Source organism: Bemisia tabaci, chromosome 1 (assembly GCF_918797505.1).
Source record: "Bemisia tabaci chromosome 1, PGI_BMITA_v3".
In the NCBI taxonomy this organism is placed as follows: Eukaryota; Metazoa; Arthropoda; class Insecta; order Hemiptera; family Aleyrodidae; genus Bemisia; species Bemisia tabaci.
In genome coordinates, this window is record NC_092793.1 from 6612764 (window position 1) to 6638477 (window position 25714).

The following is a 25714-nucleotide window of genomic DNA, read 5'->3' on the forward strand; positions in this document are numbered from 1 at the left end:
TTACTTTTTTCCCCAGTTATTTTACAGAATGGGCTACTAGGGATGAGATTAAAACCTACAGATTTCAATGATTTGAAATGTTTAAATACAGATATGTTGTTGATACCACACAGCAAAGTTGATAGGCAAAAGAGCCACAATTTTACCTCTTGATCCTTAGAAATATAAGGAAAGAAATGAAAAAATACAGAGAAGGGTCATTCTTGAACTGATAAAGATCGGTTACTTGAAGAGAACTTTACGGGAGGTAAAGAAAAATTTAGTTTAAAAAAAAGGGAATTAAAGTTCAGTATGATCAAAAGAACCATTTTCTGCAATGAAACCAATTCTTGAAATTTCTAAAGTTGAGTCGTATTCAATTTAAGTATTCAATTATGATAGAGAAGAATAAAAATACCTACCCCAGTGGCACGAATATTGATGTCAGCAAGTTGGAAGAGCCTCTTGACAACATGAAGGTGAGTGTCTGATTTGATTTCTGTGAGAGCTACCAGCATCGAACACGTGAAACCGGCATAATTGAACATGTTGATGTTACAAACTTTGGAGTCGAGCAGCGCTGCTACTACATCAAAGTTACCATGTGATACTGCATAGTGCATGGCTGTGTTGCCCTGCAAAATGATGTTGAAAAAAAAATGAACTAACATTGGTTGAAGTTTCAACCTATTGCATGTAAGTAGAAAAGTATATATTTAAGTAAGACGGGATTTCATGGTTTCTTCCTTTTCTGCTTTAACAGCAGAGTTCATGAAAGTTCAAAACCAAAATCAAAGGTGGACTTTTCAAAGCGTAAAAATTTAGGGCTTTCTTAGCTCTTTGAAAGATGTCTCAAGGTGGTTTCGCACAATGCTTTCTGGGTGCAATCGACATATTTAACTATTAATACATATTTTAACATATTTAATTTTTTAACCATTTGTTGAATTATTTTGGGAAAATCGAAATTTCAGTCTGTAGATTTATCGAGAAGTTAGGTGCAAAACTTGCCTGAGCGGGATCAGGCCGTTTTTGCGGAGAGCAACTTTTCGGATTACACATATTGTCATATTATGTAGAAAACTTTCAATTTTTTTATTATTTCTTTTTTAAATCCTTCAACTTTTTCTTTCAATTTTTTCTTCTCTTTTTTCTTAGAGCTTCTACTTGCATCCCTCATGGGTTAAAAGTGATTCTATGCAAAAGCAGCTCAAGTAACAGTCATTTTAACATGAACAGTTCTTCTCAAATCAGATTTTCTATGCAAAAATGGCCAGAACACATTTTTTTATTTCTTTTATTACTCATTTCCAACAATATCTTTCTGTATTTCACTCGAGTCAACTTAAACTTGAGGACATGACTGACTTTTTTTTACCTCAGCGAATACTATACTTGATGCTGTAACTAACTGGTGCCATAATGAAATATTCAATTGTTGTTTTGTGGAACCATGATTTTGCCTCTAGGGACGTTTTTGCACCTAACTCCTCAATTTTTAAGAATAATCGTGCCAAAAATTATCTTCCGGAATCTAGAAATAAAGTCAAAATCACTGTTTCCATTTTGCAATTGATTTAAATGTATTGATGTCAATAGTTAGTTGAGATCAGGACGTTTGACTTGGTTTTAAGACTTGGGAGGATGAATTTCGGCATGAACATTCTTCAATAATTCATCTACAGACTGACATTTTTACTTTCCCAATAATTTGCCCAAAGGTTAAAATTTGAAATACAGTGATCATACTCAGAATGCATGACACAAAAGATGAGGATTCACCTTATGGACTTTTGAAAAGTTTCCTAAAACTTTCAAGAGTAGACAAACACATTTTAAAAACTTAAAAAAAAAAAAAAAAAAACAGAAGATGAGACACTGTTCAGTATGTATTATGCTTTTATCAATGAGTACCTTAAGAATAAAATGTTCACTTACCGATGCATCTCGCAAATTGACAATAAACTCCAGTAAAGCTGTTGAATATTCTTCAATACATTCTAAATAGTCTTCTACAACAAGATGATTCGCTGCAGCTAAACTGGATACCTAAACAGAGAGGGTCACCAAATATTAAGTTCAAAGAATACATATAAAGCTTCTTGAGAGGGATAAACTAATCAAAATTAATGTAATATTTTTGAAAATAATCATTAGAAGATGAGTTTTGCCAGACAATGAGCATTGGTTACAAATAAAGAGCAACATTATCAACCGAAATCACCAGGTTCCATTGCCAATTTGACCAAAATCCGAGTAAAAACTAGGCATATTTTTTTTTTTTTTATGCAAAATTTTTTCCCGACGTACCCCAGAACTTTGCAACAAACTGTGCTTAGCTATTTAAAAAAATAATTAGAATGCCTTCTTCATCTCCAGCAGCAATGTAAGGTCAAAACAGTAATGTAGACAACAGGTTACGCAAAAAAAAAAAAAAAATGCAAAGCTTTGAAGATCCTATTTGATTTGCTAGAAACATTATATGTATTGAGATGAAAACAAATATTTATGTTCTAGGAAAGGATTTCACTGTCAAATGATTCATTGCCTGGACATATAATATAAATGAAACTTGCCTTCATTGAGAATCAAGCTTGAAAAAAAAAACTTTGACTTACTTTGAACCATTCTTGTTGAATAATGTTGATAGCGTTTTTAAGCAGTTGTTGAGGTAACTGGTTAATTGGAACTTTCTTCAGATGATCGTTCAGGACTTTCATGGCTCCTTTCATTTCAGGACTAGGCGAAGCTCTATAATACAAAAAGAGAAAAAAAATACAAATAATTAATGAAATCTTATGTTCCGGAATCATACATTCAAAAATTATTGGGTGGTATTTGCTGTTTGAGTTGGATTGAGAAAAAAGTTTTCCAACTTCTTGTCCATCTGGCACAGTCTTGGACAAATACGAGGGTTGTCCAGAAAGTAAGTTAACCTGTCCAATATCTCCTAAAGTAAGATAGGTAGAGAAAATCTGTAAAAAGCGATAAAAAGGCACTACTCTCTGCTCTATAACGCGCTATAGATTTTTAAATTTGGCTTAATACAACTCTAGAAAAGGCTCTGGCTCTAGAAAAGTGGGTTTTTCTGAACCCACTTCCACCTCCTCTCTGCACGGGTCCAAAATTTTATTGAGCTTTATTCGCTAGTGAGCCGCTGTCTCTATTGCGTATGGCAAACAAGTGGCTTAGAGGTTGTTGAAACACACGTAAAACATAAGTAAGGACATTTTCCAACAAGGGAATGGCAGGATTGACCGTGTTTACTTTGATTATTGGTGGGTTTGGACTGCAATACATGGAAATGTTATGCTACAATTAGTTAACTTGTGGAGTTGTAAAGCTGAATTTGGTTTTGGTGTCTGAATTGAACTCAATTATTCGTTCTTTTGCCAAGAAAGGTGACCCCAGCTGCTCAAATTCAGGTTCAATAATGGTAAAAGAGTTGTAAAAGTTGCATATTTTTCCAAATCATGCATCTTCGACAAAATTTCTACAAGAACGTCCAGGCTAATTTGAATTCTTATGGAGGATTCCGTTAGCTGATGAGAATGAACGTTGATAATTTTGTAAACTTCTGCTCGGATGCAACTGATTTTGAAGTAAACACGGCTAATCCTGCTAATTCCTTGTTGGAAAATGCCCTTGTGATTTACATGCGATTCAACCACCTCTAAGCCACTTTTTTGCCATAATCGATAGACACAGCAGCTCACTTGCGAACGAAGCTTCGTAAAATTTTGGACCGGTGCGGAGGGGAGGTGGGTTCAGAAAAACCCTCTTTTCTAGAGTTCTATTAAGCCAAATTTAAAAATCCATAGCGCATTAGAGAGTCGAGAGTAGTTACATTTTAACGCTTTTTACAGATTTTCTCTACCTATCTTACTTTAGGAGATATTGAACAGGTAAACTTACTTTCTGGACGACCCTTGTTGTTTATAATCGTAGCCAGATGCTTTAAACACTTTATCATGATCCTCCCTTGACTTCATGTTTTTATTATTTTTGTCATCAACTGGAAGGCAATTAAAAATATCAGTTGAAAAAGGTAAGATTTCAAAAGAAAAAAAGGAAGAGCCTCGAAAAATTTCATCGATAGAAAATACATGTATGCCTTGTGAAAAGAACTAATCAAAACAGTGAAAAGAGTTACAAATTACTTTTCTCTATTTTCATCAATGGGTTGGAAGAGCAGGTCCTCAGAGTCAAAAGACCTCTCTTGATTGACTGGAGATACGATGTCTGAGCCATCACTGCCAGCATTTAAATTCGGTTCCGAGGCGTTTAATCTGAAAAAATAAAAACGAATGATATTTAACTTTCAAAAAAAGAGCAGAAAATAGTAGACTGTTTAATAATTTAAAGTTTTCGCCTAATCGGTTCTTCTTTTAGAGGAAACCGATAGGGGAAAAAATTACCATTTCATGAGGTGAAGCTAATAAAGCCTCCAGTTTCTGCATAAACTTATTTTATGATAAGTCGACTTCCTTCACCTTCTTTGCATTTACAGTCTTTTTCATACATTGTCGCCATGTGGCCAAAGTATCTCAAGCGCTATTGATGAAAAATTGGAATACAGAATGATTTTATGTGGTTCGGGACTTTTCTGGTTTATTTCAGCTGTCAAATATTATGATTTTAAACTTTTCGAAAAACATCTAGGTATCATCTATTGTTTTATTTAAATTTGATAAAGAAATAAAAAAAGTTTATCTTAAGCGCCATTAAGTCTCCAAAACTAAATAGAGTATTACAAGCGCCATAACAGACACCTAACTTGACTTTTCTCCTTAATTTTCCATATCAAATGTTAAGAGAGATTCTGAACATGTATTCAAAATTTCAAGTCTTTATTACGTTTATAACTGCCGCGATTAAATATTTCCATTTTAAATTAGTCTTATCAGGATTGGCACTTGTGATACTCTGGTCAGAAGGTGATGACGTGATACCTTCTTACTAATGCTCAATATATTTGTTTTATTTCAGGGCCTTAAAATTGGAGACAATTAAAATTTCAACTTTTGAGAAGAAGTTTGATATTTTTTTAATTTAGTATACTTCAAAATATTGTAAGACTGCAATGGACTACTTCTGGATAGGTTAAAATCTGCTGATTTCATTGCCACTTTAAAAGCAGCTAACACCTGCAGTCTGTGGAGGAGTTCAGGCCTCTATCCTGATTCTTGACAAGACGATTTTCTACGAATTGAAAAAAGATAAATAGAACTTACTTAAAAGAGTCTGCATGCCAAACAGTTTGCTGCATGCGTAAAAGAAAATGTTTCCATTAACGTCCTGAGCAATACACTGGCGTAAAGAACATCAAATTTTTACTGATAACTCATAATCATGTTCAGACTCAACCTCCTAATGATAGGGTCATCACCAATGTTTGACTCGTTTGGCATGAAGAAAAATGTATTACAAGTTTACATATGGCACCGTAAAATCAACTCAAAAGCGCATCAAGCTCTGATGAACTGACTTAAGATTACATTTAGCTTTCAAGAATCAATAGCACCCGACAACAGATGTACACACTTTTTCAAACAAAACATAACCTGTGCTGTTTAGAGTGAGCTCGAAGCCCAGCTTGAGGGCACCAATTGATTCAGAGCAAAGAGTAGGGTAGAGAGGGAGAGGGGTTGGAGAAGGGGTTGTCTGAACTTTGAAGAGGGTGAGGTGAAGCAGCTGACTCAAAGAGGGGGAAAAGAGGGGGAAAGAGGGTATTATTCCCAAGCCTCTCCACATGTTGCTTTTTCTACTGAATTATCTCAGGAGTTAATTTTCAGAAAGTTTCATACATGTTCGTTCCATTTTTTTTGTTCCTTTTTGTTCCAGTTTTTTACTCTCTGAAAATGTTCCCCGATTTTCTTGAAAAAGGTTTAATTTATGGAAAAGAATCGTTCTATATTAAGTGTTTGAAGTTATATTTTGAGTTAAACTATGCAAGAAAAAAGGACATAATGATTCATTTTTCATGCTTTGAAACTCAGATTTTTCTGCAACATCAACACCATATTGTGCCCACCTACATAACAGGGTAAAAAAAATCAACTGCAACCACCTCCTTTTTTTCTCTATGCGAAAGAAACCATAATTTTGAGACGAAGAAACATCATAATTGAAACAAAAGGACATACTTTGATTTAAGGTTGGAAGATGAGGAAATACTTGGCAGACTCGATTTCTCAGGTTCCTGAAGGGGAGGTGTTATGCACACTTTAGTGTATGTATCCTGCCTCGTAAGGACTTTCCGTGTTGGTTTTGGTGATGAGGTTGCTGAAGTTGAAGCAGATGCTGCTTTGGGTCTGGGGATTTTCGACACCAACAAAGGAGATTTCTCTGACTTGATGGATTCACTTCTTTCAACCTTTACACACTCTGATCTGTCAACTTTTAGAGACCCTGGCCTCTCAACTTTCACAGCCTCAGATTTGGCTTTAATATTTGTGTTCAACATGTCATTGGCTACCTGTAATAAAGAATTGAAGACATTGTTGGATTATTCATAGCAGGTGAAAAATGGATTTGGATAATGATAATCATTTAAGTTTTCTTAGAAAGCAGGTGAGTCAAATTTGCACTTAATGACTGTTGGATCCTGCTTGATTGAAATTGATGAAAGAATTTACAATCTACAAAATTACTTATGTAGATACTCCTACCTCCAGGGACGCAGGAAGTTCTCAGCGATCCTGGTTTTTAAATGCAACGGCCAATTTTAAAAATCCCTTTACACTACAAATTTGCGAAAAATGAACTATATAATTTAGAATAATTCTGATGCTAAAAGGAACAATTATAGATTAAGAGGAGAGTAAAATCAAAATTGAAGAAGAATTGATTCAGAACTTCATATTGTAACTTTTCAGAGACAAACAAATTTGCCAAAGGCTGTCCAATGCCCGCATCTTGATGCACAAAAGCTATCATTTGATAATTAGATACTAGCACATAATGTTGAATGTAATCATAATAATTACCTTACGAATTGTGCAGTTACATTTATCACAAATAGACGGTCCATTTTCAATTTTTGGAGACATCTTCGTCGAGTCACCAACAGAGACATCGGCAAACTTTTTCACTTTTGTATTGACACCAATTTCCCTTCTTTCCAACTTTGGTTGCACAGTATTGACAGCCCTACTTTGTGTTTTGACATCCGTGCCACAGGATACAGTCCGTATCAACCCTAGCATTGCTAGGTTTTCTGTATTTGTTCCTCTAGAATATAATTTTATATCTGTTGAGCAACTAACATTCTTCATTAGATGCCGTCGCTTTAGGTTAGGACTTGTATTACTATAATCAAATGATTTACTCCTCGTCATACCAAGAGCATTCAGAGCGACACCTTGCTTCAAACTTTTACATTTCTCGCACATTATTTCATCAATTGTGCAGTCTGATGAACCGGTATCTTTTAAGAGAGGTCGAATGCCAACTGAAACATCTGACTTGGCAACTTTTACTTGGATGGAGGCATGACTTTTTCGGACTTCTTCTACAACTTGGACACCGATACTTCGTTTTTCAATGATTTGTAATGGTGACAACTTGGAGGAAACTTGTACCCCGACGCTGGGATTGAGTTGCTTGGAGAGCCGGTCTATGATTGATTCTTTCTGCTGGATAGGTAGAATTTCTTCTTGCTGGATCGAACTGACGCTGAATGTTTTAACTGGGGTATTGGTTGAGATAGAGTAAAGTCGAGGACCAGAATGCATCACGCCTACATCTCGCATAATAGATGTGCATGAAACAGCCACTTCCCGGGTGCTAATTTTGTCTGGAATGAAACAAATAAATCTGATGCTGTAAAAACTTCAAATTTTAAATTAGCCTCCATCCCTTGAAGGCCGATGTGGTTATACAAGTGAATAAGTGAGAACGGAGCCCACCAATTCCAGTTTATTTCAGTTGTCACTTTTTTACGGTTTAGTATTGCTGATTTATATACACATATATATCGACGGTGTAAGTCGACAATCACATAACTCGTTTGCGGTGTCTGAAAATCTCCTCCTCTATGTTATTTTTTTTAAAGGAGAACAAATTGACATCATTCCTTGAAGTTTTTGTAGAATTTTCTTTGCACAGAGAAGAAAAATTACAGCAGTTTTAAAGAATTGCTGTTGAGTAGTTTTCCGTTTAAAAAATAAAGTAGGACAGGAAGTCTGCGACGTCGCAAACCGAGTTATGTGATTGCCGACTTACACCGTCGATATGTAAGAGAGAATTTTGAGATTATAAGCAGCAATGCTTGAAACAGCAGCATCAAAAAGCTTTTTTTCATACTAGCTTCTTAACTAACTGTGCAGTTTTTTTTTATCTGTGTCCTGAGAATTTTCATTCTTCCAAGTAGGTGTGTTTCCACACTCACAGATTTAAATCTGTTCTTTTGCTGCCGTACTAAGTATAAACGCCGTATGAGCATTCAAAAGGAGTAATGTTTTCTCTCAGAAAAAATTTATTTGTGAAGAAAGTTATGAACATTTTTTCTTTGAATTTTTAGACTTATTAGATGAAATTACGAACGGAATCCTCTGAAAAATTGGATGAGAAATATTTAAAAATTCTACTGAAAATTCATGATTTGTTGAAGGAAATTTGGTCACACCTGATGGCTCATGCAGCGTTCTTCCCTAGCATGGCAGTATAGTACTAGGAAAATGGCGAGCAAGAGAAAGACACTCTGATGAGCGATAGAAAAAAAAACTCTACAACCAAGGTTAAAGTAATAATAATAACAAGAGCAACTTCAGCTCAGCTTTTGCACATTGTTAACCCTTTGAACGACACAGGGTAAGGAAGGAACATTACTAGACTGAGAAGGCTGCCTAAACCATCGTAGTACATGATTTGATTCACAGGGACTCTTGTTTTTTTTTGCAAGCATTAAATTCAAATTTTCTGTAACTAATGCAAACTAAAAACATCCTTATTTTAGTTAAATGTTGGTTTTAGTCTACTTTAATTGCGCGAATTGTGTTCTATGTGTTTCATAGAGAAAAATGTACTCCAATGCTTAAATTCACACTTTGTCTACTGGTCCATTGCATGATGGGACTGAAAAAATCCAAAAGTGATGCTACAGATTGTGATGAAACATTTTGTACCTTTTTTGTCTTTTTCAAAGCTACAATTGTCTTTATTCTTTTTCAGGATTTGATAATAATCTTTGTCAATCTCGTTGAGTTTGGCCAGTTGAAGTTCTTGCTTCCTCATCTCATTGACCTTCGATAGCTGGAGTTCCTGCATTTTCAACTGAGCATATTGAGCATCTTTTTCTTGCAGCTGTTGCAGGAGTTTTTTCTTTTCCTCTTTCAGGTGCGAAAGTTGAATCTGGGAAAAAGAAAATTTATATTAACAAATTTTCCATAAAAGTCATACTACACAAAAAGATTTCATTGTGGTAAAAATTCAATTTTAGTTTGAACAGTTAGTTATTGAGGAAGTTTCTATAGCTGAAGAAGTGTCAAACAAATTATTTTTTCTTCTCAATGAAACATTAAGTTGAGTGACTATTGATTTAATAAAACGATTTTATGAAAATTAAAAAAGTGCTATTCTATTATGTTTACATGGTAAATTCCTCCAAACTTCATCCACTTCTTTTGGCTTAACTAATAAATACTTATAGCTGATACTATCGCTAACTTATATACTAATAAATAACTTATAGCTACGGCAAAAAAATGGAATAGCTTTATTTCCTATATACAGGGAGAGTACAGAGGACGAAAATTGTGAAATTTTGTGCAGCCTTTCTTTTAACTAAAAAATAAGAAAGTATGGCCTTATGGCAAAAATAAATGAACAAAAAAAAAAAAAAAAAATTACATAAGACTTGAATGTAAGGGAAAGACAAGAGGCTAAAAACATTTGTACTCATATGGTTAAATTTGGTAGAATTTCATAGTCTTCTCACCTTGAACTGCCGAAAACTTTGTGAGTATAAAATTATGGTACCTTTGCGTAACTTTCCTACAGTTATATGGCTAAAATTCCATTATGACAAACAATATTGTATGGTATTAGTACAGTTGCAAAAGAAATCCTGTTATGATAAAGGCATACTTTGGAAAAAGTTAAGCTGAGTAATTCAGGTAAATGAGCTTAAAGGTCTCAACACTCCACGAAAGCAATTTTAAAGTGATAAATTAGATTACAACACTTACTTGTAATTTTGGGATGACTTTGACCTGATCTTCAAGTTCTTTCATTTTTTCGAGGCTTGTAGCCATTTGCTCTCGGATATTCTGAGGAAGAAAAATATAGTCAAGGCAACATAATTAGAAAAAAAGGCATTTCCAGTAAAAATGAAGACATTTGAACAGGATCGACATAAAGAGGAAAGGATGGAGATGAAGGAGAGGAAATTATAATCGGGCGTTATTAGTTATTCATGAATGACTACGTGCTGAAACAATTCAGTATGTACTCCTTACTCTTAAGAGGTTGGCCAATGGCCGTTCATGAGCTCCGTCTCAGCAGGGTAAGTCAATGCAGGTACAGTGGATCGAGTCAATGAGAGTGGTCGGACAAAATTTGGAAACTTTCAAAGCTTATAACTCCGTTAAATCAAAACGTTGAGATTCTAAAAATGCTTCCATTGGTTTACTGGTAGGTAAACTTTTCTTCTTGAAGGACTTCTCAAAATTTAAAATGCGACGAATTAAACGTGAAAATTTACAATTTTAGTGAAAAATTTCATGTCCGAGCTCTCTGATTGACTCGATCCACTGTGCGGTGTTCCTAAGCTTTTGATTAGTGACATGATTTCCTCAAGATTGCCACCTGAATAATCGCCTGCTTAGCGGCCATCATAAGTTGATAATCATAATGACTTGTATCTTGTATTACATATATAATTGGGCGAAGTTTAGTAAAAAAGATCAGAGTGCATACTGCAACATCCCTGTGACATGGGGGGGGGGGGGGGGTTGATGAAGGAGGTAAGCTCCTGAAACAACAATTTATATTATAATAGATACAGTTCTTCAAATAAAATTAAAATTGTAATTCGACAGAGGAGTTTACGCACGCCTTAGTTTAGAGGATTTGTCGTTTGTCATTTTGTCATACCTCATCTGGGAATTATTCAATGAGGTCCTTGTGCTCAGTTCTTTCAATACTTTCAATTTGAACATGAAATGATTCCGATTTTAGACACCTGCAAACTATCCGTTATTGGCTATTGCTAAAATAAAAATACTTGATAAAACTCGTAAATAACTACGAATGTGATGGAAAAAGAGAAGTGTAGTAGATGAATACCTGTAAGGTGGCAGAGGTGTTGCTACCAGCGCTTGCATTATCCGAGTCATTGCTTATCGTTGGAGCTGGGTAAAGAGGAATCACCCCGGGTGACATTATGTCCCTCGTACTCTCGTAGTCAAAACACTGACCTGCGAAACAGAAAAATCATTTTCTCTTAAGCCACACAGAAATTAGAGACAACAATTTGAAAATATTTTACGATTTTCTCAGCTAAACAAATGTCCTACTTCCTAAAGAAAGTAGGGAACCCCTCTTGCAACTGTTTAAGGATTTTTTAATTGTTTTTACTCCAAATAATCAGCCGTTCACGACACTTTACAGTGTCAAAATGTAGCGTTCAGGACAAGAAAAATGCCCTTTGATCGTATGAAAAGCGCTGAATTCTATACGATTTGGATTTCGGTTTCGTAAGACTTCGAGCGAGGATCTCCGACCTCCGGTCGATCGTGTTACGCTTTTGGCTGACACATTTTCCAAGGGCGAGAAATCCAGCTTGTATACGGCCGCGCTGGGAAAGAACGCCGTATGGACACTCGAGAGTTGCCAAATTTCCCCAGATAAAACATGTATTTTTCAGGAAAGTTATGCATGTTTTTCCTTGAAATTTTCAGATGATTTGGATTAAATTACGAATAAAACTGTCCGAAAAATTTTAAGATGATCATTCCCAATAAATTCGTTTTGCATTGGAGGAAATATGACAACGTCTGAAGGCTCATACGGCGTTCTCCCTTAGCACGACGGTGTAGATGATCGAGATGACGACTGAACGGCCGGGCCCCGTTAGACCGTTACGCGTCGTCGATTACGAAATCACGCATCATCGCAACCAGTGGCGAAGCGTGAATGATCGATATTTTTCCATTTGAAGCTATGGTAAAGAATCGATAGTTAAGGTGTTCGTCGCGAACACCCTGGTTATCGATCCTTTTCCATGGGTTTAAATGACAGATCAATCGATATATCGCAAAGCACGCCACACACCATCGCGACTATTGCCTCCCACGGGCAGGTTCCAATTTCCAATACGCTGCTTGAGCGTGTAACAGAGCAATGATTACTTTCAAGTCCGTATATGTTTCAAGAGACAAGGTAAGAAAACCAGATATGTTCCTCAAAAATTAACCAAGTATTCCGCAGAAATGGTCCACTAGACAAGGTACGAATTTAAGCATTCTGATTCATGTTACTTAACCAAAATTTCATGTAGATTGCGATTTCAGATTTTGGTGAAATTCCTTGACAATTGAAGATGTGACGGATGGTTAAGAAGGCATAATTGAAAATAGTTTTCAGGCAAAATTTGTTGTTTGAAACCTCAAACCCTTTCTAGAAAGCAAATGAAGGTGATTTAACAAATTTTCCCTGACATTTTCGTCATTTGCGTCATTTTCCCTGATTTTTTAAAATTCCCTGACATTTCCCAGTTTTCCCTGACTATGGCAACCCTAGCGTTTTTATCAACAGCATAACTGTTATTGTTTAACACTGATGACTGACTTTGACACTGAAAAAGACCGGGGATTCTCGGAAAGTTGGCAATGGGCATGCTGAGGTAAATAGGACGTTGAAAAAGGGCCCACAGCAACTGGAACTGTAGTGCGGGGCAAAGGGGGACGATTTGTGAAGCAGTATGCTAATTACCGGCAATCTATAGGTGAATGCTGTACTACCGCTGTCCTGAAACGCCGCATGGGCATTCAAATGTTGCCAAATTTATTTGGTGAAAAAAATCATTCATAAGAAAAGTTTTACGAATGTTCTTCTTTGAAAAAAGGGATATCCATATGGATTGTTTTTTGGCCCACCCTAGCTGAATATCCTCAACTCTACGATTTTTGGCTGATTGCAGGTCTATCCTCAATGGATTGCATCGTAATTGGTCATTTTCTGTCTCTACGGGTCTGATACTGATACTGGCCTCTGGATAGGTCTGAAGGCTGATTTTGGCGAAAAATGCGGGTTTTGCGATCGGATCCCAAATAATCCGCATCTTTCGCCAATACCAGTCTTCAGACCCATGTTTAGGCCGGCATTAGACTCAAAAAGAGACAGAAAATGACCAAATCATGATGCATTCCGTAAAAGATATACCTTCAATTCTGCCATGCTAGGGAAGAACGCCGTATGAACATTCGAGAGTTGCCAGAGTTCCTTCGATGAAATGTTAATATTTGACGAGAGTTATAAATACTTTTCCTTAAAATTTTCAGGAACTTTAGGTGAAATTGCGAACAAAATTATCTGAAAAATTGGAAGAAAAATATTCACAAGTTTACCAGTAAATTCGTGTTTTATAAGTGGAAATTTGGCAACGCCTGAAGGTTCATACGGCGTTTTTCCATAGCACGGCAGATTTGGCAAAACGTTGTAGAGTTGAGGAAAAGCGAGGGTGGGCCCAAAAACGGAGCTTGTCGATATCTCTCCTCTTCAGGAACGCGCTAGAAGAAGTTTCGAGGGTAGCTCCCTGAAAAATTCGACAAGAAGAGTTTATTTTCCCGAGAGATCGTGGTTTATGGCGGGCAGTTCAGCAACGTCTTTTTCATAAGAGGTTTCCGCTAAGCTCGGCAGCGTAGATCTACGAAATGACATGCAAACGTAGGAGACAGCTAGACCCGACAACGAACACTACGCTGCCATGCTAAGGAAGAACGCCGTATGAACCTTCAGGCGTTGCCAAGTTTCCTTCGATAAAAACCGAATTTACTGGGAAAATTGCGAATATTATTTACCAAAATTTTCAGACAATTTTGTACGCAATTTAATCTAAAATATCTGAAAATTTCAAGGAAAAATATGCATGAATGTGGTGAAAAATACATGTTTTATCAAGGGAAATTTGGCAACTCCGAGTGTTCATACGGCGTTCTTCCTTATCACGGCAGTACGTAAGTGCGTTATGACCCTCGCCTAGGATTTAGAATACGTCAACGCCTTTTTTTAAAAAATGGCCTTATAATTTTATTGTCACCATCAGATGCCCACCCGTCTCCCTTTAGCAGACTATCAGGAGGGGCCAAAATAATCCCATGAATAGTTGAGATTTAAAAGAGATGGATTGTTGCAACGAGAGTGCATTGAGAACTGCAAATAGCGAACTGCATAATAGCTGAGGATTCACCTGAGGAGGTACTCATGATAGCAGCCGCAAGACATGATGCGTTGAACTTGGAAGTGAGTTCTCTGGTATCTTATCAACTGCCATTGTTACTATCCATTACTTACTCGGGCATCTTGAGCCTTCACATAGACTGCATCTGCACGATTCATTTACAAAAAGATCCAAGCGCCTCGTGCACTCATGAGTCTTGGAAGTTGTTGTGATTAAGCGAGTCAAGGCTCAACAGTTTCTGACGCTTGAGACGTTTCGTAAATTAATATTTGCTGAAACGAAGACGACATGCACAACGTCTCTATTAGGCAACGCGAGATTGACATCAGTGGCGTGGCGTGCTTTGCGATTTATCGATTGTTATGCCATTTAAACGTATGGAAAAGGATCGATAAACAGAGTGTTCGCAGCGGACACCTAAATAATCGATTCTTCACCATAGGTTTGAATGGCAGAGCAATCGATACATCGCAACTCACGCCACGCCACTGATTGACATCAGAGACAAGGAGACGTCCATTCTCCGAACTGCCAGGACGGTCCTTATTAACGGTTAGAAATCGATCGATGGAAGTGGAAGTCCTGTCACTAGCCTTGCGCCCTGATCTAGGATTCTACTGGCGTCGTCCTCATATTTCAGCCGTACACACGAATCCGATGATACGAGAGAGGAGAAAAAGTTGCTGCAAAGCCTCTAAGACAGAAACGAGGCGTGTATAATCGATCATCGATATTTCCCCGTTTGAAGCTGTGGTAAAGAATCGATTATTAGGGTCTTCGATGCGAACACACTGTTCATCGATCATCTTCCAAAGGTTTAAACGGCCGATCAATCGATACATCGCAAAACGCGCCACGCCACTGTTCAAAGAGTAGAGAATATCGATTGCGCGAAACTGACGAGCGTGTATAATCGATCATCGATATTTCCCCGTTTGAAGCTGTGGTAAAGAATCGATTATTAGGGTCTTCGATGCGAACACACTGTTCATCGATCATCTTCCAAAGGTTTAAACGGCCGATCAATCGATACATCGCAAATCGCGCCAAGCCACTGTTCAAAGATTAGAAGATATCGATTGCGCGAAACTGACGAGCTTATTTTTTCCTCTGCTTTCTACATTGAAATTAAAAAGAAATAGAAATTTTCTACCACCAAGCTGCAATTTCTTTCAATTACAACGCCTGAGACCTTTCGGCATTCAGCGCCATCTTCATTTTTCATCTTTGAGGATGACAATGAGTGCCGCAACACCTTAGGCGTTGTAGATTAAAGAATTTGCAGGACATTGGGAGGACATTTTGATTCCTTTTCATTTTATTATATTCAATATTACTGCTTCTCCAATTATGTTCAGTTTTTTCCACAAGAAAAGAAAAGAGAAGAAAAAAACACTAAACCTGTGATAACACGGTGAGTAACAGGATGGTAGAATAGTGCTGGGTCCACACTATTCTACGTGGAAACCAGGGCCATAACTCTTAGAATAAAAAATATGAACTTAAATGAGTTTCAGCATAAGTGCGTAATGACACCTGAGCCATCGCATTTTTCTCCAAGAGTTATTGTTAGAGGCACGTAAAAGAGCGGAATGATCTAGCTTTGCTTGAATACGGAAAAAAAAACACAAATCGAAAACGAGAACATAAAAGTTTGAATCTTTGTTTAAATATGAGACCAAAACCTGCGACATGGATCGGTGTTACAGGACCGAGGTACATGTTTCTACATAAAGAGAGTGCCCAACACACCGTTGCATATTTGTTTCGAAGTTTTGTGCACTATGCAGGTGCATATTTGTTTCGAAGTCTTGAAATCCAAGTAAAAGAAGATTGCACATCAACGGTTAGGTTTGGTTAGGTCACGCAACTATTCGAGCATGGACGTAGCCATTTTGCATATCCGATCAATTGAAGGCGAACAATTTACGTCTCACCGCTTAGTTTTGGTTAGGTCACGCAACTATTCGAGCATGGACGTAGCCATTTTGCATATCCGATCAATTGAAGGCGAACAATTTACGTCTCACCGCTTAGTTTTGGTTAGGTCACGCAACTATTCGAGCATGCACGTAGCCATTTTGCATATCCGATCAATTGAAGGCGAGCCATTTACGTCTCACCGCTTATTGCGCAACTGAAAGCGCGATGATGATTCCTACAATTTTTGCTCTCTACGTTCTTTTAATTTGATGATTAAGGCACCTTTGGAACTTCCATCACATATGGTCTAATAATATATGATGAGAAATTCATTGTTCTTGTGCACCATCGGAGGAAAACTTCTCACACATTTTCGGACACGTTTGAGAAAATCGAACTATCGTGAAAGATGTCGAAATCAAATGTAGACACGTTTAAAAAGGCAATCTATCTAGGATTTCAAAACTCATGAGGAGGTTTAACAATAAAAGTACGGTGTTGCGGACTAGCGGCGCCCACAAGTGGAGAGGCGTGAATGATCGATAGTCGATATTTCTCCATTCGAGGGTATGTTAAATAATCGATTATTAACGTGTCCGCTGCGAACACCCTGTCTATCGATCCTTCTCCATAGGTTTAAAGGGCAGATCAATCGATATATCGCAAAGCGCGCCACGCCACTAGAGTCCCTTTATACTGAGAGTCAAGACAATGTGAATCCATTTCTGATTGGTTCCCGTATTTTAGGCCTTCGCAGTGTCACAAACGGGAATAAAGATTACAGTTTCACCGATTGCAAAGATTATAATCTGGAATGGACCGGGGAATTACGGGTTCGGCAAGGAACAAACGGAATGAGGGAAGGAACGAAAAAAGGAATTCGAGAATGGGCCGCTCAAAGATTACGAAAAACGTTCAATTTCTGTAATCTTTATTCCCGTTTGTGACTCCATGAGGGGTGTTGTCTTGACTCTCAGTATAAAGGGACTCTACACGCCACTGGCGCCCACTTATTTTTACGGATATCCCGCTATAAATTACGCGCGACACTGACGACAGACAGTAGATCGAGTCAACAGGAGAGGTTGGACAAAATTTGGAAACTTAAACGCTTATAACTCAGTTCGTACAGAGCTTTGAGGTTTAAAAGGGGTTCCGTTGGTATCCTCGTGAAATTTTCTTCTAGAGGCACCCCTTAAAATTAAGAATATGACAATATGAACACCAACATTTGCAGTTTTAGTCAAAAATTTCATGTCCGACCTCTCTAATTGACTCGATCCACTGTGCGACAATTCCCTTTCTTCTCAGGAGATTCCTCCTTTGATAAGAGTAGTTTAGCTTTGAGGTGTTTCTAAGAGTGAACGAATAAAAGGTCTCGCGGAGCGAAATATGGCAAATTTCACGAACAAAAAAGAATTTGGAATTTCACGTGAATTTTACGGAATCTCGAAATTTCAGGTTATTTTTCATGAAACTTATAGAAAATGGAAATTTCGCGAATAAAATTTAACGTGTAATTTCAAGGGCGATCTCAGCCAGGAAACCAGTGCAGAAGGAGCCCTTTCAGAGTGGACAGAAAATGCGAGTACATAACTCGAGTTTACAAAACATGTTAGCTGCGACCCTTTCGACGTTTGCACTGCGCAGGTATCTGGTCCTCGGTCAGAGTTCGGGTTTCGGGGACAGGAAGTCCGCGAGACAGCAAGCGCGGTTGGCGGACGAGAGCTCCCATAAATTGACTGGCTGCAATCTCACCGGCCTACACGCATTGCCGACCGCTAACCCGTTGTTAAGGTGCATTCTGCCGAGCGAAGAAAAAACGCCGTATGAACATTCAAGAGTTGCCAGATTTCCCCGAATAAAACATGTATTGTTGACACGCATTGGCGACCGCTAACCCGTTGTTAAGGTGCATTCTGCCATGCTGAGAAAAAACACCGTATGAACACTCAAGAGTTGCCGGATTTCCCCGAATAAAACATTTATTGTTGAGGAAAGTTATGGATATTTTTCCTTGGAGTTTCCAGATATTTTAGATCAAATCGTGAACAAAATTGACTAAACAATCGGAGGAAAAATTTTCTCATTAAATTCGATTTTTCTTGAAGGAAATATGGCAACGTCTGAAGGCTTGTACGGCGTTCTTCCACTGCCTTATTGAGAGTCAAGACAATTCGGCTCATGGATGTCACAGACGGTAAGAGCGAGCTACGTTTGCGTCACAGCTTCGGCCACATTCGAATCATGCCTTGTCTTCGTTCCTCCTCTCATTCAATTTGTTCCTTGCCGAACCAGTAATTCCCTGGTCCATTCCAGATTATAATCTTTGCAATTGGTGAAAATGTAATCTTTATGTGCACTGTGGAGGCCTAAAATACGGGACCAATCGAAATGGATTCAAATTGTCTTGACTCTCAGTTAAGGGACTCTACTTAGCACGGCAACCAGCATTGCAGAGGAGTGCCATCCTCGAGCTCGCTCGCTGCCTCTGAGAGCGAGCTCCGTTTTCGTCCGCAGCTTCGGTTGCCTACACTGCCGTGCTAAGGAAGGACGCCGTATGGACATTCGAATGTTGCCAATTTTTCTCTTTGAAAATATTTATTTTTGAAGAAAGTTATGAATATTTTCCCTTGAAATTTTTAGAATTTTTAAATCAAATTACGGACAAAATCCTGTGAAAAATAGGAGGAGAAATATTCAAAAATTTTCTTGGAAGTTAGTTAATTGTCAAAGGAAATTTTGCAACGTCTGATGGCTTGTACGGCTTTTGTACTTAACATGACAGTACACGTTGGCAGGTTCGAAGGCCCGCATTCGTAGAAGTTCCTTAAAGTGCCCGTTTCCTTATGGAGGACCCGTGGCTTCCATTGTGACTGAATAAGGTTTAAGAAGCGCCCTTATCGTAGCATCATTTAAAGGATATTTTTCCATCCATGCAGTAGGTCCCATTCGTTTTTTATTGACTCTCAGAAAAACGTGAAAAATGAGAATATCTGAATTTTCCCGTTTTTCGTTCGATCAACTTTTGGCTGAGAAAGTAACTATCCAAGTCGTCCAGGTTTCATTTTAGCCACAAGTCGATAAAATTGGCGAGTTTCCGGAAAAATACTTTTTTTTTTGGAGAGGTTCTCTTTTTAGAACTAACAAATTTTTACAGGTTTTTGTCGGTGAGCTTTTGGTTCTCGGCTGAGAAAATGACTGTCAAAGTCGGCCAAGTTTCATTTCAGCTCTACGTCGATAAAATTTCCGAGCTACCGGAAAATGAGAGGCTCTTCTGAACACTAACATAGTTCTGCATGTTTTAGACGGAGAGCTTTTGATTTGTCAAAAGTCTGAATGCAAGAATCGATAGGATTACGGGAGTTTCCTGACATTTTTCAATTGACAAGCTCCTTACAAAAGGGCAAAGGATTTGCCACCAAGAATTTTTAGAGTAAGGAAACGGGGCATTTTTTAAACTATCAAGAAGGTTCAAAGGAAAATCGAGATTTTCCGGTATATAGAATTGCTTCCCACTCAGGCAGATGAGTGATTCCACCGTGATATTTTATCGCTAACTTACGGTGTCTACTAAATCTGGCTGGCAAAAAATCAGTACTTTCACAGTTCTTTTTCAGTGCTTCCCCAAAAAATGCAGAACCTCATCGGTAAAAAAAAATCAGTTCTTTTTCCAGAACTTTCATGCGACGAAATTCGAAAAAAATCGAAATTCACGCGCAAATCGCGACAAAAATGACGTTGGCAGGATATTCTAGGCTCATTGGTAGCCTGAGGATCAGCTGGCTGCAAAATCGTGATTGAGCGGAAATATACAGTACCAAGCATTGATGCGCAAGGGTTTGTACACTTTCCAGGCTGTTATAAAAAACACACGCGCGGCCTGAAACGAAACGTTCCGGACCTTTCTGCGAAATTCCCATTATTATACAGTACTTCCGGAAATCCGGACCGCCTTAAAAAATTAGTAATATTCCCGGACTTTCCGGACCAGACACCCTGCTGAAGTCTGTAAAAACATAGGGTTGCCACAGAATTTGGAAAATGAAATTCCCTGATTTCCCTGACAAATTTTGGTGAAAATACCTGACAATTGCAGTTATGGTAAATGGTTATGAAGATATAATTTAAAATAGCTTTCTGGCAAAATTTGTAATTCAAAACCTCAAATCCATTTTAGAGCGCAAGTAAAGGAGATTTAACAAATTTTCCCTGACATTTTCGTCATTTTTCCTGACATTTCCCGGTTTTCCAGGACATTTTAAAGTACCTGACATTTCCCGGTTTTCTCGGTATTCCCTGACTGTGGCAACCCTGAATTGGACGTATTTCTACCAAACAGACCTATGTGGCGGTGAGAAATATGGGGTGTGCTCTAGAAATCTGCATAAGAAGCAATGTAAAAGTGGGCGTGGTTCCTTTTGAAGACTTGGAAAAGCGGGATAATGCATTCTATCAAACAGACCTATGTGCAACTGAGTGCGGAACTCATGAGCCGCGGGCAGGGCAAGAAAGCGTTGTGGACAGGGCTCATGAGTTGATGACCCCCGAGAGCAGCACGACGGCGGCTCCATCTCCGTTGACGTCACTGGCGCTTTATTATTCTCATTCACTCTTACGGCCAGAGAACTAACGAGCACACCCCATATTTCTCACTTCCACATAGGTCTGTTTGGTAGAACTACGTCCAATTTACAGTACACGAAAGATACAATTGACAGACAACTGGCAATTCGCCTGTTTGAAAATCTATGGCCACTGTATTTCGTCGCTCTTCTGACGTAAAGGCGTAACTGGATTTCCGCATGAGCCCCAGAAAGCGTGGAATTACATGTAAAACATATCTCACGTGGAAACTGAGATACGCCTTTACGTCAGAGAGGCGACGAATCGTCACGTGGATCGATGAGGGGAAACGCTGTGTATAGCTTCGTGCTTTGTCCAGTTCAGTGGCGTGGCGTGAATTGCGATATATCGATTGTTATGCCATTTAAACCTATGGAAAAATATCGATTATCAGGGCGTTCGCAGCGAACACCTTAATAATCGATTCTTTACTATAGTTTCAAATGGCGATGTATCGATAATCGATCCTTCACGCCACGCCATTGGTCCAGTTTGATCCTTTCATCCCGGCAGCGTGTTCGGCCGGTCCGGATGTTTTTCTCGCGAAAATGCCGTTTATTTTCATGTCAATTCTTTGCGTTCTTTATCGCTCGTTCCCGCTTTATTTCTGGGTAATCCGAGTTTTGCCATCTAATCCACGTAGCTCGATTTTTATCCCTGTTTTCGCGTGTTCCTTCAGGCTTGCCAATCCTGTTGGGAAAATCGCCATTCAGAAATTTTCTCGATTGGTCCTTACCCAGCCCATAGCGACGCGGCGGTTTTTAAAAATACGTTTACTAGTTGACCTCATTTTTAGATTATCTATTGTCTTGCTTGTAATGCTCTTCTATGATATTACTTAACAATAATGTCAATCGAAAAAAGTTGAATTATAAGGCCTTGTTCTTACGAGCAACGGTTCGCGGAACTTTGCCGGGACGAGTTTACGGAACTATTTGCTTCGCATCGTTTTTCGCCCATTTCCTGTGCGCAATAGGTATAAGTGGATTACATTTTGCAATAAGGAACCACTATTTCTGGCCCATTTTAGAAACAACATACATGCTAGTGGTTTTCCTATGCAGATATGCGCTTTTATGGGAGAACCAGAGATAGTGGTTCCTTATTGCAAAATGTAATCCAAGTTATACCTCTGCTATAACATATTCTGTCTTTCTGAGAATTTTGCACGTAAGAACAAAGCTCAGGGAGAGAGAGAGAGAGAGAGGAAGGAAGACTTTTGGTCTCATACCTACCGTTTCTAAACCCTGAAACCCATTGGAGGGGATTTCAAAATAATTTTCAAAATGAATAAAATTTCAAAATAAGGTTCAAATAAATTCCGTGCAGAACTGCACGGAGAAAAATATATGGCTTATAAACCAATTAGTGGTTCATATGGAACACCATTAATAGTAGCGAAGGCAACATATAATAATAGTACATATACCTTAGTTATGGTATGTACAGTACACCATACTATGGTACGAGCTACCACAGTATGGTTCATAGACCGATAATCATTAATTCATATACAACTATTAATATTGTTCCATAAGAACCAATTATTGGTTTATAAGCCATAGCTTTTTCTCAGTGCTGCTGAGCCCATTAAAATGAAATTTAGAGACACATCTTTCAAGTAAAATACTTGAATTTTAATGTTTAGATACGCGCTCTTTCCTCCATAAAAATGTTCCTTTAGGGGGGGGGGGGGGGACATTACGTCAAAAGTTCATAAGAGAGGAAAAGGTCATGAATTTAACACTGACCGTTTCGGATCTCAGTCGAAATAATTGAAAAAAAGTAGGCTCTCTAAAGCCATCTTCCATGGACTGTCTCAAAATCATAAAATACGGAAGGAAAAGAAGAAGATGGAAAAGGAATTTGAACACTGAAAAAAAATTCTCGGCGTTTTTACCACGGTCCGTTGGTACCTTTACCATCTCATCTTTTTTACCAATTATTGGTAATTTTACCAAGACAGACTGGTAAGCTTACCTAAAACTGGTATTTTTACTGTTTTTTTTTCAGGTAAGAATACCACTTTTATTGGTAATCAATTCCCGGTAACTTTGCCATTTTATCTCGGTAATTCTACCACAGTCGATAAAAAATATTGGCGTTTTTACCAAGGTCTGGTAAAATTACCGAGAAAATTCAATAATTTTACCGAGATTCTCGGTAAAATTACCAATTTCATAAATGGTAATTTTACCAAGAAAAAACTGGGATCAAATATAACCCTGAATTCTTGGTAATTTTACCCTTTTCTTAGTAAATACACCGAGATTTTTTTTTCAGTGAACAACAATTCAGGGAAAAATAAGGCAACAGCGCTTGGCATGGGTCGCTGGAATTTCACGGAGAAGACGCAATGGCGCGGCGGCACAGAACAGCATCCGCGTGATTTCGTCTATTTCCGGTGTCATTTGGAGCTTCTCCCCTTATCTTTTGTTTTTTTGGATGCAATTTGGTTAGTTTTTCGGTTTTTCATTTGTATAGATTCGCGCATTTTTTTTTATTCAGCTTATTTCTTTATTTACTTGTCGTTTAAGAGAGAATCGAGAGACACAACAAAAGCATTGAGAGTAATGCTCACTGCAGATGTGCACTGTGCAGGTGCATATTTGTTTCGAAGTCTTGAAATCCAAGTAAAAGAAGATTGAACATCAACGGTTAGGTTTGGTTAGGTCACGCAACTATTCGAGCATGGACGTAGCCATTTTGCATATCCGATCAATTGAAGGCGAACAATTTACGTCTCACCGCTTAGTTTTGGTTAGTCACGCACTATTCGAGCATGGCGTAGCATTTGCATATCGTCATGAGGCGAACATTTACGTCTACGCTTAGTTTTGGTTAGGTCACGCAACTATTCGAGCATGCACGTAGCCATTTTGCATATCCGATCAAATATCAATTCATCATGCGAGAGTTGCCAAATTCCCTCGAATAAAATGTTTATTATTGAGCAGAGGTACGAATATGACTATTTTCTCTTGAAATTTTCAGATGATATAGATCCAATTATGAAAAAAAATTCGCTGAAAAATTGGACGGAAAATATTCACGAGTTTTCTTGAAAATTCGTATTCAATGAAAGGAAATTTGGCAACCGGTGAAGGTTCGTACGGCGTTTTTCCTTAGCATGGCAGTATTGACGTAAGGACTTTTCTCGATTTCCACTGAAGCTCTGTTCGCCGTTTAACACTTTGCTTTCCGCGGCTCATGTGGAAATGGAGACACGCGCGCCCTTACGGGACCCTTATCAGGGTGTCAAGTTTTTTTTCATTTTGGGAAATCCTGACGAAATCCTAACATTTCCTGATTTTTGACTTCTAAATCCTGATTTCATAATTTTTCCAAATCCTGGTTTTTTCCGGAGAAAAATTAAAATTTCTGCATAAGCGTATGCAAAAGCAGAACTCTAGAATTTAGTATGGATGTATAAAGCCGCCTTTATAGCGCTCTCTGGCGCTTTGCGACCCCTAGCCGCCGAAGTCCCCTATCCTCCCAAAGCCCTTCACGGAGTTGGCAAACCCTCATTTCTTCTAAAACCCCCTGTCGCCACCCTTTCACTGGGCGTCCCCTTCGTCTCCTCCCGGGAGGAACCCAATCAAGCAACTTCTTTGGCAGCCTTTCGTCCGTCATTCTATTGACATGACCATACCGGACAAGCTGTCTGGTCATGACGTCGAATAATTTAGTTCTGAGTATTGAAAACAAGAGATTTTCTTAAATCCTGATTTTACGGCCGAGTTTCCCTCAAATCCTGATGAAGTCGGGTATAATCCAGATTGACCTCGAATCCCGATAGAATAGGGAAAATCGGAAAAATCCTGATTCTAGATAGCCTGCTTACGAGACCAAAAAGCGAAACTAGAGTCCCTTTACACTAAGAGTCAAGACAATGTGAATCCATTTCTGATTGGTTACCGTATTTAAGGCCTCCACAGTGTCATAAACGGGAATAAAGATTATATTTTCACCAATTGCAAATATTATAATCTGAAATGGACCGAGGAATCACGGGTTCGACAAAGAACAAACGGAGTGAGAGAAGGAACAGAGAAAGGAATTTGAGAATGGGCCGATCAAAGATTACAAAAAACGTTCGATTTGTGTAATCTTTATTCCCGTTTGTGACTCCATGAGGGAGTGTTGTTTTGACTCTCAGTATAAAGGGACTCTAAGTGAAACCATCCATCCCCAATGCATGTCGGAAATCCATCTCTCTCCGCTCTCTTGGATTTCCATGCCTTGGAGGGTCGTCCCACACGGGGAGCCGCGAGCACTCCGCGATGGCGAGCGCCCGGGATTCCGGGAGAATCAGAAGCGCCACTGCGCATAACTCGCCGGGCCTGGAGCTATAGCCAATAACTGGGACTCGCCAGTGCGAAACTGTCAGCTGGATCAAATATAGAACCGAGTAACCTTTACTCTGCCGTGCTCAGGAAGAACGCCGTATGAGCCTTCAGACGTTGCCAAACTTCCCCAGATAAAAACCGAATTTACTAGGAAAATTCTTGATATTAGTTTCCAAAATTTTCAGACAATTAAGTACGCAATTCCATCTAAAATATCTAAAAATTTCATGGGGAAACATACTTAAATTGCGTCGAAAATACATGTTTTATCGAGGGAAATTTGGCAACTCTCGAATGTTCATACGGCGTTCTTCCTCAGCACGGCAGTACTGAGGAGCCGCTCCATGCTCAGGTGGAAGTGTGGCATTTCGAGCCCCCCCCCCCCCCCCCTCCTCCTCACCTGCGCCGGCCCCGGGAGGGACGAATTATGCAC

General features: G+C 38.6%; 1 protein-coding gene across 2 annotated transcripts in view; it reads right to left on the reverse strand.

Annotated features, from left to right (window-relative positions):
* The window catches only part of Kank (KN motif and ankyrin repeat domain-containing protein 2 kank), a 42679-nt gene that overhangs the window by 4616 nt on the left and 12349 nt on the right, over nucleotides 1-25714 (reverse strand). For both annotated transcript variants that reach the window (XM_072306219.1, XM_072306222.1), the window contains 9 exons: nucleotides 11269-11399; nucleotides 10170-10250; nucleotides 9108-9333; nucleotides 6969-7777; nucleotides 6126-6457; nucleotides 4140-4268; nucleotides 2598-2730; nucleotides 1918-2028; nucleotides 402-614 (listed from right to left, as the gene is read on the reverse strand). In XM_072306219.1, the coding sequence (XP_072162320.1) occupies nucleotides 402-614; nucleotides 1918-2028; nucleotides 2598-2730; nucleotides 4140-4268; nucleotides 6126-6457; nucleotides 6969-7777; nucleotides 9108-9333; nucleotides 10170-10250; nucleotides 11269-11399 (2165 nt within the window). The remainder of the gene's footprint in view (nucleotides 1-401; nucleotides 615-1917; nucleotides 2029-2597; nucleotides 2731-4139; nucleotides 4269-6125; nucleotides 6458-6968; nucleotides 7778-9107; nucleotides 9334-10169; nucleotides 10251-11268; nucleotides 11400-25714) is intronic.